General features: G+C 57.1%; 1 protein-coding gene across 10 annotated transcripts; it reads left to right on the top strand.

The window, feature by feature from the left end:
• Nucleotides 1-54: 54 nt before the first annotated feature.
• CAMTA2 (calmodulin binding transcription activator 2) lies at nucleotides 55-15,123 on the top strand. Of its 10 annotated transcripts, none has more exons than XM_060290746.1 (23): nucleotides 57-218; nucleotides 1,502-1,596; nucleotides 1,812-1,915; nucleotides 2,295-2,362; nucleotides 2,445-2,580; nucleotides 3,165-3,251; nucleotides 3,517-3,670; nucleotides 4,014-4,148; nucleotides 4,696-5,636; nucleotides 6,357-6,483; nucleotides 8,181-8,315; nucleotides 9,951-10,066; nucleotides 10,692-10,876; nucleotides 11,178-11,256; nucleotides 11,398-11,620; nucleotides 11,779-12,083; nucleotides 13,166-13,362; nucleotides 13,616-13,799; nucleotides 14,005-14,076; nucleotides 14,192-14,212; nucleotides 14,379-14,566; nucleotides 14,751-14,825; nucleotides 14,925-15,123. In XM_060290746.1, exons 2-23 carry the CDS (start codon nucleotides 1,566-1,568, stop codon nucleotides 14,986-14,988), a joined length of 3,627 nt encoding a protein of 1,208 aa, XP_060146729.1. In that variant the 5' UTR covers nucleotides 57-218; nucleotides 1,502-1,565; the 3' UTR covers nucleotides 14,989-15,123. The 10 variants fall into 10 exon arrangements, with proteins under 10 accessions (XP_030717468.2, XP_060146732.1, XP_060146729.1 ...); XM_060290747.1 differs by having other exon boundaries at nucleotides 61-218; nucleotides 3,180-3,251; XM_030861608.3 differs by lacking the exon at nucleotides 14,192-14,212 and having other exon boundaries at nucleotides 55-218.
• Nucleotides 15,124-15,309: the final 186 nt, after the last annotated feature.

Consider the following 15,309-nt stretch of genomic DNA (forward strand, 5'->3'; position numbering starts at 1 on the left):
GCCTGGCTCGGGGCCCTGGAAGACGAGTCCCTCCAGCCAGCGCCCCACCCAGAGCCCCACGTGTGCTGACCCCAGGTTCTCGTCCCGACCCCCATCCCCTTAATTGGGAGGCCCCGCCCCGTGCGCAGTGACGTCGGACGCCGCTGTCAGCCGGCGCTGGGGGGGGTCGGTGTGGGGTAGAATGGCCGCTGCCGCCGTCACCCGCGGGACCCCGGGAGGTAAGAGCCGGGGCCTCTCGCCCGCCTCTCCGCCCCGCGCCAGGGGGCGCAGCTCCACCGGCCCGGACGTTGCGCGCCGCGCCGGGGACCACCGGCCCTCTCCCGGTTGGCCCCCACTCCCCGCTTCCGTCCTCCTTCCCCGCGCCAGGGGGCGCAGCTCGGCGCAGGGCCCCACGGCGGACCTGCCGGGCAGGACCGTCCCGGGGACCCCCGCACCCCGGCACCCGCACTGTCCCTTGCCCGCCACGCGTCCGCGGACTTTGCTTCGCATCTCCTGCAGGACATCCCTCCGTGCGGGAGGGAGGCGGGACCCTCCCACCTCGGAGCGTCTCCGGGGACCACCGCCCCGCCGTGGGGGGGCCGCCCCCGGGCCCGCTTCGCACCCTGACCGGCTCCCCATCCAGGACTGCGCACCTGCGCCCTAGGGCGGAGTCCTTACCACAACCCAGGCTCCAGTGCTCACAGCCGAGCTCGGACGGGCCTCTTCCTCCTCCCCATCCCCGGACACCTGGTGGAGCCCGCGCTGAGAGCATCCTCCAGCCTCCATCTGTTCCCCCAGGAGGGTGGGGGCTCAGGCTGGAGCCAGAGTGGTAGATGGGCTAGAGTAGGCCTGGAGGCCGAGGGAGGCAGAGGCTTTGGGGAGAGAGGTGCGGCGGGGTGCACAGGGCGGTCAGCCTCAGGATGGAGGATGGGTTGTCCTGAGGGTGGGTAGCTGGGTCCTGGTGTCTAGCCCACATTCTACCAGGCCCTGACCAATCTGGAGGGAAGAGTGTAGGTTAAGATCAGTTGTCAGATCTGCCCTTCACCTTCGAAAAAATCAAATAGAGAAGTAACTCAGGGTGTGTCTTCTAAGGCCTAGCTCTCCACCCGGACTTAGATCTCCTGCCCTCCCCCCAGCATCCAGGCTCTCATTTGCCAAAGCATCCTCCAAGAACCGGATGCTCTGAGTCCCAGCCCCAGGACCTGACCTCACCGTAGCCCCAGACCCGCAAGAGCCCAACGCCAGCCCCGCCGGCCTTCTCCCCTCCCCCACCCTGCCGGTCTCTTCCTGATTACTCTGTTCTGTTGTGTCTCCCACTCGTGTTGGTTCCTGGCACCATGTCTGGGTTCGCTCTCTCCTCATTCCCTGGCTGTACTCTGACATCATAGTCCAGCCCCTTCCTCTCGCTTCCTCATCTTTCTTAGATATCATGACCCAGTTCTGTACCTGGTCTCCTACCTCATCCTCCTCATCCTGGATAGTGTGGAGGCTTCTGCCATGACCTTGTTCTCTCCCTTCCCAGCACAGACTCCCCCTCCCCCCGGCCCCTCAGGCCGGGGGTGACCTTGCCCCCTGGAGCCCTCACCATGAATACCAAGGACACCACCGAGGTTGCTGGTGAGTTCACAATCCAGGTTCCCAGTTTGGGCACAGCCTTTTTTTCTCCCCAGGTGGTGGTGACCTAATTCTTGGATCCCTGCTCTCCTTGTCATCATTTCATCCCACCCTCCCACCCTGCCCCGCCCCATGCTCTGGATTTGGCCCTTTTCCCCTGGATTATCACAGGGATATCAGGAGCAGCGCCCTAAGTCCTCCCTTCTCATCCCCTCTAGAGAACAGCCACCACCTGAAGATCTTTCTACCCAAGAAGCTGCTGGAGTGTCTTCCTCGCTGTGCGCTGCTGCCTCCAGAGCGGCTCCGGTGGAATACAAATGAGGTTTTCTAGGGAGCCTGGGGGATTAGGGCGTAGCAGGGCCTGGTGGGCTGGAGGAGTGTGAATGGGGGTCTTGCTGTGCCTGTCGACATTCTCTAGGCTCTTTGAGGGTCATAGGAGAGGTATAAAGCCCTGCATCTTGTAGTAGCTCGCTTCTCCTTGGCATATCCACCTGTGTAAAGATACTATCTACCACTTACAAAGTATTTCCTACAAACCAAGCACTGTGCTCAGTACTTGTCCTGCGTTATCTCATTCAGTCCTCCAAGGACGCTGTAGAGCAGACGCTGTTGTTATCCCCGAGGTATAGATGGGAAAGACCAAGAGGCCAGCCTGAGACTTTGGAAAGGGGACACCCACCTGAGTGCCTCTTCTCCTGCAGGAGATTGCATCCTACTTGATCACCTTCGAGAAGCATGATGAGTGGCTATCCTGTGCACCCAAGACAAGGTGAGAAATTTTGTGAAGGTGAGGAGTGGCAGGGATCCTGGGTTCTGTACACAGAACTCGAGGCCAATCCTTCCCTTCTCAGGCCTCAGAATGGCTCTATTATCCTCTACAACCGCAAGAAGGTGAAATACCGGAAGGATGGTTACCTCTGGAAGAAGCGGAAGGACGGGAAGACCACCCGAGAGGACCACATGAAGCTGAAGGTCCAGGGCATGGAGGTAAGCGAGGCCTCCAGCTCACCTGCCCTGGTCCTCCTTCTCCCCGCTAGCTGGGTTCCAGCCCTGCCAGGGCTTGGTGACATTCTCTGTCTACCACCCTCCCAGTCACTCTTCCCTTCTCACTCACTTTGGATCCGCTAGGTGGTTGCTTAGCCTACTCTCTGCTTCCCATTTCCCTCCGTGACCCAATTCTCCAGGACTTAGGCCACACCTCCCTCTGGAGGACACAGATGCCCAATCCCCTTACTTCTCTTGCATTTCCCGCAGGGGTCCGAGTACTGACCCTCTAAGCACAGGTTTCTCTTCCCTCAAATCATTGCTCCTCATCTTGGATGCGTTGTTGCCATGCCCTCTGATTTTTGGATGGTCCCATATGGCAAATCTGGTCCTTGTTGTAAGGCCCTGGCCCCACTGTTCCCTCCTCTCCGTCCTGGGGTGACTTGGGGTACTGGGATTTGAAAGGTGTGGGGAATAGGTGGGGGTGGGTGAGGGTGAAAGAGGAACTGGTGGAAAGATTGGGATTCCTGCAAAGGGACTGAACAGAGGAAGAGTTGGGGAGCAGACTAGCCCTCCCCCCACCCCAGCCTGTCTCCTGGCAGTGTCTCTATGGCTGCTACGTTCACTCTTCCATCGTCCCCACATTCCATCGGCGCTGCTACTGGCTGCTCCAGGTGAGGATGGAAGAGCTCAGGGAGACAGAGTCTACCTGGCTCTTTGAGGGAGGTGGGGGCCTGCAAGAATGAAGTGGAAGGATGACTAGGTTCTGAGTGGGAAAAGGAGACTGGGAAGAAGAGAAAGGGGTTTGGGGATGGAGAGAGCCAGAACTTGGGGGGTGAGGTTGGGGGTGCCTGGGAAGAAAGTGAGGACTAGGAGGCTGAACCCCTGGGCGGCAGGACCCCCCCCCATAGCACTCTGCATGTACCCTTGTGCTCTCAGAACCCTGACATCGTCCTTGTGCACTACCTGAACGTCCCAGCCCTGGAGGATTGTGGAAAGGGCTGCAGCCCCATCTTTTGTTCCATCAGCAGCGACCGTCGAGAGTGGCTCAAGTGGTCCCGGGAGGAGCTGTTGGGACAACTGAAGCCCATGTGTAAGGCAGCAGGGCTAGGACAGCTCTCAATGGGGAAAGTGGACATAGGGAGCTCCCAAAGGGGCCAGGGTTCTATACTCAGGAGTCTGTGGGGTGACCATTTCCCCCCAAGCCAGGAGGGGTCTTTCCTGGGTGGGTGGGTGGGTACCAGGGTCCCTGGTGTGATCTAAGGTGTTGGAATATGGAGGGCAGCTGTGAGCTATGGGAGCTGTCTTGAGGCTGCTGGCCTCTGTTCACCTGGCCAGAAGTCTTAGAGCATCTCAGGTGCTTGGAAGAGCCATCAGGATTCCCTGGTGACTATTTTATGGGGGTCCCATAGCACTTCCCGTCAACTCTCCTCTAGTTTATGGCATCAAGTGGAGCTGTGGGAACGGGACAGAGGAGTTCTCTGTAGAGCAGCTGGTGCAGCAGATCCTGGACACCCACCCGACCAAGCCTGCACCCCGAACTCACGCCTGTCTCTGCAGTGGAGGCCTTGGTTAGTGACCCCTGACCTTGGAACCCTCCTCCCTCCTAGTGTGCTGCCCTTACTCACACCAGGGGGATAGCTGGGATTTGCATGCTTATTTGCGTGTCTTTTGCATGTTCCAGAAAGATGGGCCAGATGAGCAGAGGCCTTCCCATCTGCACACTGCCCAGTTCCTTTTACTTGATTCCTGGCAGCCCAGGCTCTCTATTTGCTTTCTTCATAAAGCAGCTCCTGGCCACCCCAGCACTACCACTTACACACAGGCTCAGCTTTATTCTTAGTTGGTACCCACTTGGTTCTGTTCTTTTGTCCTTTTTCTATGCCTTTACTTATTTCTCTCAGCTATTCCGCCAAGCCCTCTATCCTCTCCTGCAGTGCTCCTCCGGGGGAGGGAGGGGGAGGAGAAATATTTCTGCCGCCTCCCAGTGGCCATAATCAGTATGACACCTCTGGTATTTAGTGACATCTCAGGAAATGCATGAAAGCTTTCCAGTAAGGGAAGGCTGGAGAAAGATGTGTCGTATCCCTTCTCTCCCCACCACCCCTTCCACTGCAGGTTCTGGGAGCCTTACCCACAAATGCAGCAGCACGAAACACCGCATCATCTCTCCCAAAGTGGAGCCCCGAGCTTTAACCCTGACCTCTGTCCCCCATCCCCATCCCCCTGAACCCCCTCCACTGATAGCCCCACTTCCCCCAGAGCTCCCCAAGGCACATACCTCCCCATCTTCTTCTTCCTCTTCCTCCTCTTCTTCCGGCTTTGCGGAACCCCTAGAGATCAGACCTAGCCCTCCCACCTCCCGAGGGGGTTCTTCGACAGGAGGCACCGCTATCCTCCTCCTGACGGGACTGGAGCAGCGAACTGGGGGCTTGACGCCCACCAGGCACTTGGCTTCCCAGGCCGATCCTAGGCCTTCCATGAGCTTGGCTGTAGTCGTAGGCTCTGAGCCCTCTGCCCCGCCAGCTCCTCCCAGCCCTGCCTTTGACCCGGATCGTTTTCTCAACAGCCCACAGAGGGGCCAGACGTATGGAGGAGGGCAGGGGGTAAGCCCAGACTTCCCTGAGACAGAGGCTGCCCATACCCCTTGTCCTGCCCTAGAGCCCGCTGCTGCCCTGGAGCCCCAGGCAGCTGCTCGGGGTCCCGCTCCACAGCCCAGAGCAGGCGGGAGAAGAGGAAACTGCTTCTTCGTTCAAGATGATGACAGTGGGGAGGAGCGCAAGGCCCAGGGGGCTGCCCCACCTGTACCTTCACCCCCTCCTTCACCCACACCCTCACCTGCCCCCTTGGAGCCATCAGGCAGAGTAGGAAGAGGAGAGGCCTTGTTTGGAGGAGCTGGTGGGGCCAGTGAACTGGAGCCCTTCAGTCTTTCATCATTCCCTGAGCTCATGGGAGAACTCATCAGTGACGAAGCTCCGAGTGGCCCTGCCCCAGCCCCCCAGCTCTCTCCTGCTCTTAGCACCATCACAGACTTCTCCCCAGAGTGGTCCTACCCTGAGGTGAGTCTCAGGCTTCTCTCCTCCCTCCTGCATCCCTCTTACCCTGTGGTCTGTGACCTAGTTTCCTTCAGTTCCCACGGCTGCTTAGTTCTCTTCCCAACCTCATAGAGTGTAGCTCGCTTCCTGTTTTCATAGGCCCTCTGACTAACCCTTTCTCCCTCCCTCCTCCTTCTACCTGTGAATTGTGATTGTGTGAGTCCCTCAAGTGCCCCAGGGGACTTCATTCCTTGGTGACTGTTTCATGGCGTGGGGTGGGGCCGGGGAGGGACTGGGACAGCTCAGCCTGGAGAAGAGAAAATACAACTGGGATGTGATTGCAGACTTTGGGAAGCTGAAAGATTGTGTTCAGCAGTGGAGAAGTTCTGCTTTTTGCTGCTCCAGGGAGGGAAAGCAGGAACTACAGTGGGGGTCCAGAGGGGGCCTGAGAAAAGGACTTCCTTCCAGTGACAGCTATCTGCAAATGGGTTGGTAGCCTTGGGAGAGGCAATGAGTTCCCCATTTCTGGCAGATTCAGGTAGAGGACAGGAGTGTGGGGAGAAGGGACAGTGGGTTGAGTTCACTCTACTGGGTCCTGTCCAATCCCTGCACCCCAGACCCAGGGGTGTACAGAGGACAGTAGATCCTCTCTCTCAGGGTCTGAATGAATGAATGAGTGACTGAGTGAAGGGATAATCAACAGAGAGAGCTCCAGTCACACTGCTCTCTGACTTCCGTCTGCAGGGTGGGGTCAAGGTGCTCATCACAGGACCTTGGACAGAGGCCGCCGAGCATTACTCCTGCGTCTTCGATCACATCGCAGTGCCAGCCTCACTTGTCCAGCCTGGTGTCTTACGCTGCTACTGTCCCGGTATGGGGACTGGGAATGGTAGGGGAAGGGACTAAGATAGGACAGTTAGGACTTCCAGGAAGACCTGGGAACAAATGTGTTGGGTTGTTCCTGAGAGTGGAAAGACCTCATCCAGTCCTGAGGCTGAGCCCTGTGGTCCACCAGCAGGCAGATGACTCTGAGCTTAGGTGTCAGAAGGTCTAGTTCTGGTCTAAGAAATCTACTTCTTAGCTGACTGGTGACCTTGGGTAAGTCTGTTCCTTTTTTAGGTCCTTGGCCTCCCCTCCTATAAGGTCAGGCATTTGACCCAAGGAGTCTCTAATGTCTGTCCAGGCCCTCTGGCTCCAATCCAGGGAGTTCTTAGGAGAATGAGAAAGGAGAGATGTTGGTCTCCTCCAACCAGTCTTGGGACTGAAGGACGTTGGCTTCTAGACCTGTGCTGTCCAATATGGTGGCCATTAGCCACATGTGCCTATTGAAATGAATTAAAATTAAATAAAATTTAAAATTCACTTCTTTTTTTTTTAATTAATTTTTTTTTTCCTTTGGCTGTGTTGGGTCTTCGTTGCTGTGCGCGGGCTTTCTCTAGTTGCGGTGAGAGGGGGCTACTCTTCGTTGTGGTGCGCGGGCTTCTCATTGTCATGGCTTTCTCTTGTTGTGGAGCACGGACTCTAGGTGCGCAGGCTTCAGTAGTTGTGGCACGTGGGCTCAGTAGTTGTGGCTTGCGGGCTGTAGAGCTCAGGCTCGGTAGTTGTGGCGCACGGGCTTAGTTGCTCCGTGGCATGTGGGATGCCCTTCCCGGGCCAGGGCTCGAACCTGTCCCTTGCATTGGTAGGTAGATTTTTAACCACTGTGCCACCAGGGAAGCCCTAAAATTCACTTCTTGCATCACACTAACCATATTTTAGGTGCTCAGTGGCCACATGTGCTAGTGCTACCCTATTGGACAGTGCAGATGCAGAATGTTTCTATCACTGAGGAAAAGTTCTTTTGGACGGCCCCGGTCTAGATGTCATTGCCAAGGCTCATCTCTGCCCTTTTGCCACCAACTTTGCCCCTTATCCGGCACTCAGCAATGTTGCTGTGGGACCCTAAGGACCACTAGAGTGACAGGTTGACAGCTTTGCTGTCTATGCGTGTGTCCTCCCCCAGTCTCAACAGCCCTGTTTAATGGTGGATTGCAGGAGAGGGGCTGAGACCAGAGAAGCTAGGAATTGGGAGTCTCAGCTTCTGGTCTTGGGGCCAGGGCCTGGTGGTTTCATTCTCAAGGCTATAGACATTGAACTTTGAGACCCTGGGAAAGAGCTCTTATTAGGCCCTGTTGGTGAGCAGCTAATTCCTTTCCCGCATCTTAGTAACAGGGTTATGACCTCTGGACCTTGATCTTGGGGAATCAAGAGATTTCACCATCATCAAATTGTTTATAAGTATAGGTGTTTCTTGATCCTCTGCTTCTATACCTTGGTGCTGCACAACAACATCCTTAAGTACAGGGTCTAGAATCCAAGGGGTCTCTGGCCTATAGTAGGTATTAAGTTCTCAAATGAAAGGAATCCCTCCCCAGTTAGTGCCAAGGCCACTGAAGCCAGGAGCCTCTGGGGCCCACAGCAGGGGGAGTAGGGAGGTAGATGTGAAATGATCACCTGTGACCCTGACACAGGGTGTCAGAGAAAGAGCCCAGGAAAGAGAGCCCCCTCGCTGATCCTTGCCCTCCCCAGCCCATGAGGTTGGGCTGGTGTCTTTGCAGGTGGCAGGGCGGGAGGGACCCCTCTCTGCTTCTGTGCTCTTTGAGTATCGAGCCCGCCGATTCCTGTCACTGCCTAGTACTCAGCTTGACTGGTTGTCACTGGACGGTGAGTACCTAGCCCTCTGACCCCACACCTTTGAGCATGTCGTGCTCCTAGACCCCTCAGGACTCAGGCAGCCACTGCCTTGCCCCTGCTTTACTGCTCTTCCCAGCTCCTGCTTCATTGGTCATTTCTGAATGAGGCAGCAAGCTTCCTTCATCTCCTCTTCCCTGTAAATCTTGGAGCCAGCTTTGTCCCAGTGTTTGTCCTGTCCTCTGCATCTCAGAGGATGGGAGAGGCAGCGACAGGGTGTAGAGCAACATACATGGGATACACATGAGTGTATATATGTACCTAAACACGTGTTTAAACTTTCTTACCATTTTTCCCTCTAATTATAAAGATAGGCATTTATTATAGGAAATTTTGAAATTACAGAAAAGCACAAAGTAGAAAATGAAAATTGACTATAACATTGCTCAGTAACATACAGCACCTTTAATATATTTTTTTATACAGAGGTGCACATACATACACATGTATGTGTGTACATGTGTGTATTTGTTTAAATTCAGAACTGTGTTTGTCCCTTTTACTGGTTATCCCTCCTGTGGCTTTCAGAATTGTTTCTCTCCACATCTGCTTCTTTCTCAAGGTTTGCTTTTCTCCGTCTCCTCCTGTCCCTATCTAATCTGTGCTTTACCATCTCTCCTGTGGGTCTCCTGCCTCCCTCTTCTTTCCATTTCTCCTAGGACCCTTGTCTTCACTTCCCCTCTTCCTTATCGCCTGTTTGGTACGTCCCCCAGATCTCCTTTGTGCTTTCTCTCCTTTCCTTGTTTATCTTTTCCACACTCTCCTGTCACACCTGAGTCTCTGCTCATGCCTCTCCACCTCCTCCCCACTGTCCCCTCTCTACCTTCATGCCCTTCTGTCCTGGCATCTCAGAACATCCCCAGCCTGCACCGGTTTCTCTGTTTCCCCATGGCTCTGACCCTCTCCTGCCTCCCCTCCTTGTCCTTGTGTGATCTCAGGAGGGAACAGATATAGCTTGGGATGTGTGCATGTGCGTTTGTGCATGGGGTGGGGGAGGAGGAGGAGGAATGGATGTGACCATCCATCTCTGTCGCCTCCCCTCCCCGCTATCCTCTTTGTGGACAGCTGTGGGGGGCCAGGAGGAGGGGGCGGTGCTTTTCAAATCACAGTCTCTGAGCTCTTTGGGGCAGTGGTTAACAGAGAGGAGGGACCCTGGAGGCCTTGAGCCCCAGCCCACTACAGAGGTAGTGTCTGGAGCAAGAAGGGACAGAACCGTCACCTGGGAGAAGGCTGGGAACGTGTGTGTGTGTGTGTGTGTGTGTGTGTGTGTGTGTGTGTGTGTGTGTGTGTGTGTGTGTGTGAGAGAGATCTGGTGCAGCTAGGGCTGGATTCCCTATGGGGAGTCCTACTGTCTGTGTGTCTTGAAGGACACAGTCTTGGTTCTGGATTCAGGTCCTAGGTCGATGGATAGTATGAAGACCCCTAGTTTGAGGACTGGTCATGGGGGGCTGTATTCAGAAGGTGGGTGGGTAAAGGGCCGTTGTTTGGAGAGGAGGAAAGGATATGATTGTGTCTTCACCACCCAGACTCTGGAACAGGGTCCAGTTTTGGTGTCCAGGGCATCCCCTAGACTCTGCCCACTGAGCCCCCATGTCCACTCCCTCTCAGACAACCAGTTCCGGATGTCCATCCTGGAGCGACTGGAGCAGATGGAGAAGCGGATGGCAGAGATTGCGGCAGCTGGCCAGGCCCCCTACCGGGGTCCTGACGCCCCTCCGATTCAGGTACCTCCACGAGGAGGGCACTCGACGGTAGGGAGCAGGGGGAGGGTCTTCCTTAGAAATAGGCTCTAGTGTGTGACTCCCCTAGCTCTCCGGCCCCAGCCAGCCCTCCTCCCTGTCCCTGACGCCATCCTGCTCCCACCCCCGCCCCGCGGCAAGAGTGGCTATTCTGGGCACCCTCTTGGCATGACAGGCTTCAGACTATTTCTGGCCTGAAGGAGGGTGGAGGTGAGGGAGAGGGTGGGGGAGGGGATCCAGGGAGTTGGGGCTCAGTGCTCTGGGGGTCCCAGGTCTCGGAGGGAAGAAGGCTGGGAGGGAACTCTGAGTTCTGAGTGGGGGAAGTCATCTGTGGATATGGCACTGATCTGAGTCAGAGTGAAGGCACAACATGGGCAAGTGGGTGTGAGGTCTGGCCTGGAGGAAGCTGCCTGTGGGCCGGGGGGGGGGGACACCCAGGAACTTGAACTGGGAGGACTGATGGGCCATCAGAGATCCGAGTGGTGGGAACCTAGACTGGGACGTGTGGGGAGAGGGCAGAACTGGAAGCTGAGAGGACAGGCGTGGGGTGGCTAAGGCCATCCCAGGCTGGGGATGCTCACGTCTCTACCTAAGGGTGTGTGCACCACAGGATGAAGGCCAGGGACCCGGGTTCGAGGCACGGGTGGTAGTCCTGGTAGAGAGCATGATCCCACGCTCCACCTGGAGGTGTCCTGAACGTCTAGCCCATGGAAGCCCCTTCCGGGGCATGAGCCTTCTGCATCTGGCCGCTGCCCAGGGCTACGCCCGCCTCATCGAGACCCTGAGCCAGTGGCGGTGAGCCGGGGCCAGCGGGTGCACGCGGGGGTGCCCAGGGACTGAGGAGGAACTGGAGCTCTGCCATGGGAGCTGGGGTCACTGTGGAAAGGAAGAGGGGCTGGAAGAGGGTTTGCACTTGGCGGAGTTTTAATGTCCCCTGACTTACAACGCTGACCTCTTGACCTCCTTACATTCATTAATCTCTTTGACTGCTTATCCCACTGACCTTAGTGCTTCCCAGTCCCTTCGATTCTGAAGTTCCTACCGGGCGCCCTTTCTCCCTGACTGGACCCTGTTGTCCCTTTCCCAAACCCTCCAGGAGTGTGGAGACCGGAAGCTTAGACTTAGAGCAAGAGGTTGACCCACTCAACGTGGACCATTTCTCTTGCACTCCTCTGGTGAGGATGCTGGGTTCCTGCGTGCACGTGGGCAATGGGAAACGGGAATGGTTCTTCAAAGGGAAGATCCTCTGAGGGATACAGGGGAGGAGTGAGGACGGGCCCCAGGCCTCACCTCCACCTCCACCCTCTTCTTCTCAGATGTGGGCTTGTGCCCTGGGCCACCTGGAGGCTGCCGTGCTCCTTTTCCGTTGGAACAGACAGGCACTGAGCATTCCCGACTCTCTGGGCCGCCTGCCCCTGTCCGTGGCTCATTCCCGGGGTCACGTGCGCCTCGCCCGCTGCCTTGAGGAACTGCAGAGACAGGAAGCTTCAGCTGAGCCCCCGTTTGCCCTGTCGCCGCCCTCCTCCAGCCCAGACACTGGTGAGGGTTTAAGAGGGGACTGTGGGTGGGAGGACACGCCAGGGGAAAGCCAGAGGGTGGGAGACAGAGTGTGAGAGGAGGCAGCGGGGATGGGGAGGTAAGAGCAGCAAGGGGGCAGGTGGCGCCTTCTGCCCTCACCCCCTTCCCTCACCTCGCAGGTCTGAGCAGCGTCTCCTCGCCTTCAGAGCTATCGGATGGCACTTTCTCCGTCACATCAGCCTATTCTAGTGCCCCGGATGGGAGTCCTCCCCCTGCTCCTCTGCCAACCTCTGAGATTACTACTATGGAGATGGTCCCAGGCCAGCTCTCCTCTGGTGCTCCAGAGGCCCCCCTACTCCTCATGGACTATGAAGCCACCAACCCCAAAGGGCCCCCACCCTCACCGCCTCCTCTCCCACCGGCCCCAGATGGTAGGGCTGCTCCAGCGGAAACTGACAGCCCACCAGCTGTGGACGTGATCCCGGTACCGCTTATGCCGATGGAATTATGAGGGCTCGAAGTAGAGTGGGGCGCGGGGTGGGGTGATGCCGACCATTCCATAAAACAGAATCAGTCTGGCTGCAGTTTGGGAAGAAGGGGCCATTTACTCTCATTTAGGGACAAGCAAGTTTATCCTCTGCTTAGCTCCTGTCAGAGCTTGTGACTCAGAAGTCATGAGGCATCAGGGGTTAAAAATTCTGGGGAATATCTTCAGTTAGAGCCAGGTTGTAGGGGTTACTTGTTGATCCACGAAGGGACAAGGTTCTTGGGGAATGAGAGCAATGGCAGGAAGTTGGGAGGAGTGAGGAGCAGAGAGGTTGGCAAGATGGAAGCATCTGGCAATGACCTGGGGCAAGGGGGCGGGGTGGTGGGAGGCTTGCACAGGGTAAGAGCTAAGAGAGTCTTGTGGAATGAATGAACACATGAGAGAGTGGATCTTCAAGTGCAGCAGCGTACTCCTCTGCTAGGACTGGGGACATATCTGCTTTAGAGAGGCTAATGGATTAACTGGGTAGCACTGGAGTACAAAAAATGTAGACAGCTCCACAAGGTAGGCTGCTTTATGTGTGGCCAGCAGGAAGTGCTGCAGGCTTCAGGCCTGGAGCAAAGGCAAGGCTGGAGCCATTCAATAAGGTGTCGTGTGATTGGCAGGCTCTGAGCTGATTCTTGGAGAGTGGGATGGGGTGGCGGGCATGGCCAGGTCTGTGGGAGCTGGCATGGGGCAGGCCGGGTGGGACAGTGGGCAGCCAGCCTGGAAGGGTAAGCCCTTCATTTGCCCAGCTCCTGAATCCCCATGTGGTATATGTCCTTCCTAGCCCATGTTTCCCATGCCTCAACAAAGAGGGCTGTACTCCTGAGTGGGACCTCAAGAAGTGTAAATGAATCTGGAACACTGGCGGAGAAAGACAGGGTTAGCAGGGACAGCCGTCCCTGAGGCCTCATCATCTGGTGCTGAGAGGAGGAACAAGATAGGAAGTGGACTGACGCTACGGCCTTGGCCGGAACAGGCCGGAACAGCTGGTAGTCAGGGCTCCTCAAGGCTCACCCAGCTTCTCCTCCATCCAGGTGGACATGATCTCACTGGCCAAGCAGATCATCGAAGCCACACCAGAGCGGATTAAACGGGAGGACTTTCTCGGGCTGCCTGAGGCTGGAGCCCCAATGCGGGAGCGGACAGGGGCCGTGGGGCTCAGCGAGACCATGTCCTGGTTGGCCAGCTACCTGGAGAATGTGGACCATTTCCCCAGCTCAGCCCCTCCCAGGTGACCAGCTCAGGACAAAGCCTCCAGATCCTTCTTCAGAGGAACATGGGAGGGAGGGAGGAAACTTCCTCATGGCCAGAGCTCTATCCTGGCTCAGGCCCCAGGGCCTTTGAAAAGGGGATTGGCACTGGCTGCTGAGTTCTGAAGTCACTCTGCAGGCTCTGTTGCTGGGGCTGTGCCTTCACAGCAGTCTCCAGGTGGGAGAAGAGAGACTGCAGAGGCCCCATGGCCTCCCTTCTCCCTGTCCCTGCAGCGAACTGCCCTTTGAGCGGGGTCGCCTGGCTATCCCTCCGGCACCTTCCTGGGCAGAGTTTCTCTCTGCGTCCGCCAGTGGCAAGATGGAGAGTGATTTTGCCCTGCTGACCCTATCGGATCACGAGCAGCGGGAACTGTACGAGGCAGCCCGAGTCATCCAGACAGCCTTCCGAAAGTACAAGGTCAGGGGGCTGGGTGTTTCAGGGGATGAATTACACAATCTTGAGTGGGGAGATTACAGGTTCCCAGGACTTTAGGAGGGACAACAGTCATCCACACAGGCCTGGGATGGGGTGAAGGGTCGGGGACCCCAGGCAAGTCGGAAGGTTAGGTCACATGTCTGTTAGGTGGGCAGCTAAGTGCTGAGACCTCCTTCTCTCCCCTTAGGGCCGGCGGCTGAAGGAGCAGCAGGAGGTAGCAGCAGCTGTGATCCAGCGCTGTTACCGGAAGTACAAGCAGGTGAGACCGTCCTCTCTTGAAAGCATACCCACCAACCCACACCCACACACACCCATTCCAGCCCAGAGCATCCAGAATGCTGCCGGAGCCCTAACTCCCCTTCTCTCTCCACAAGCTGACCTGGATTGCACTTAAGGTATTAGGCGTGGGACCTGGGTGTGAGGTTGTCTGTGATGATTCAGCCTTTCCATGAGTGTGTGGATTAGAGAAATAAGAGTTGCATCAACTGAACTTGGGGGTGACCCTCAGGGGTTTGGGTCTCTGTCCATTTCAGCCCCTGCCCCTCCTCCTCACTCCTGCAGTTTGCACTCTATAAGAAGATGACCCAGGCGGCCATCCTGATCCAGAGCAAGTTCCGAAGCTACTATGAACAGAAGCGGTTTCAGCAGAGCCGCAGGGCGGCAGTGCTCATCCAGCAGCACTACCGTTCCTACCGCCGCCGGCCCGGGCCTCCCCACCGGCCCACGGGCACCCTGCCTGCCCGCAACAAGTATGGCGTTAGCCCTCTGGCCCTTCGGCCCTCTCTGCCCACCCACTGTGTCCATGCCCACTGTCCGTGGACTCCCGACTCATCAGCCTGCCCCCCTGCCTTTCCTTGCCAGGGTCCCTAAGGGGCGGAGGGCAGAGGATGCCTGAGTGTCCTGTGAGGTCTCATCTTTTCTTTCTTCCACCAGAGGCTCCTTTCTCACCAAGAAGCAGGACCAGGCAGCCCGGAAGATCATGAGATTCCTGCGGCGCTGCCGGCACAGGTGCTGTCCTTTCCCTCACTGGATTTGGGCCTGCCACCTCCCCCACCCGACCTCCCCGATCTGCGGGTCTCCTCTGACTCCTTCCTTGTTTCTCCGCAGGATGAGGGAATTGAAGCAGAACCAGGAGCTGGAAGGGCTTCCCCAGCCCGGACTGGCCACCTGACCTCTCCACTGCCTTTCTCATCACCCTGGGGGCCGCTTCTTGCAGTCTTAACAGGGACAGGGCTCTCTGGGGGAGGGGGAGCCCCCTGTCGGCAGCTTTCCCGTCACTTCTCTTGGAGCCCGTCCTCGGTCTCCACCCCCTCCCCCTCCGAAGTGCTGAACTCCCTTTCCCACCCCCGGCTCCTTCTCCTCTTCCCTCCGGGTCGTGCCCCTCCTCTTTCAGTCCCTGGCTCCAGAAGACCCACGCCCCACATACCTGCATCTTCAGCTGTGACCTCCGGAGCCCTGCCTGCCCCTTCTCCACAGCTCCCTCCCTGCCTGT

The sequence above is a fragment of the Globicephala melas genome, chromosome 20 (genome assembly GCF_963455315.2).
Source record: "Globicephala melas chromosome 20, mGloMel1.2, whole genome shotgun sequence".
NCBI lineage: Eukaryota > Metazoa > Chordata > Mammalia > Artiodactyla > Delphinidae > Globicephala > Globicephala melas.

Coding starts and splice junctions, on each gene's coding strand:
- CAMTA2 (XM_060290746.1), top strand. CDS start 1,566: ATGAATACCAAGGACACCACCGAGGTTGCTG. Junction 3,252..3,516: donor GCTGCTACTGGCTGCTCCAG/GTGAGGATGGAA, acceptor TTGTGCTCTCAG/AACCCTGACATCGTCCTTGT. Junction 10,067..10,691: donor CTGACGCCCCTCCGATTCAG/GTACCTCCACGA, acceptor TGTGCACCACAG/GATGAAGGCCAGGGACCCGG.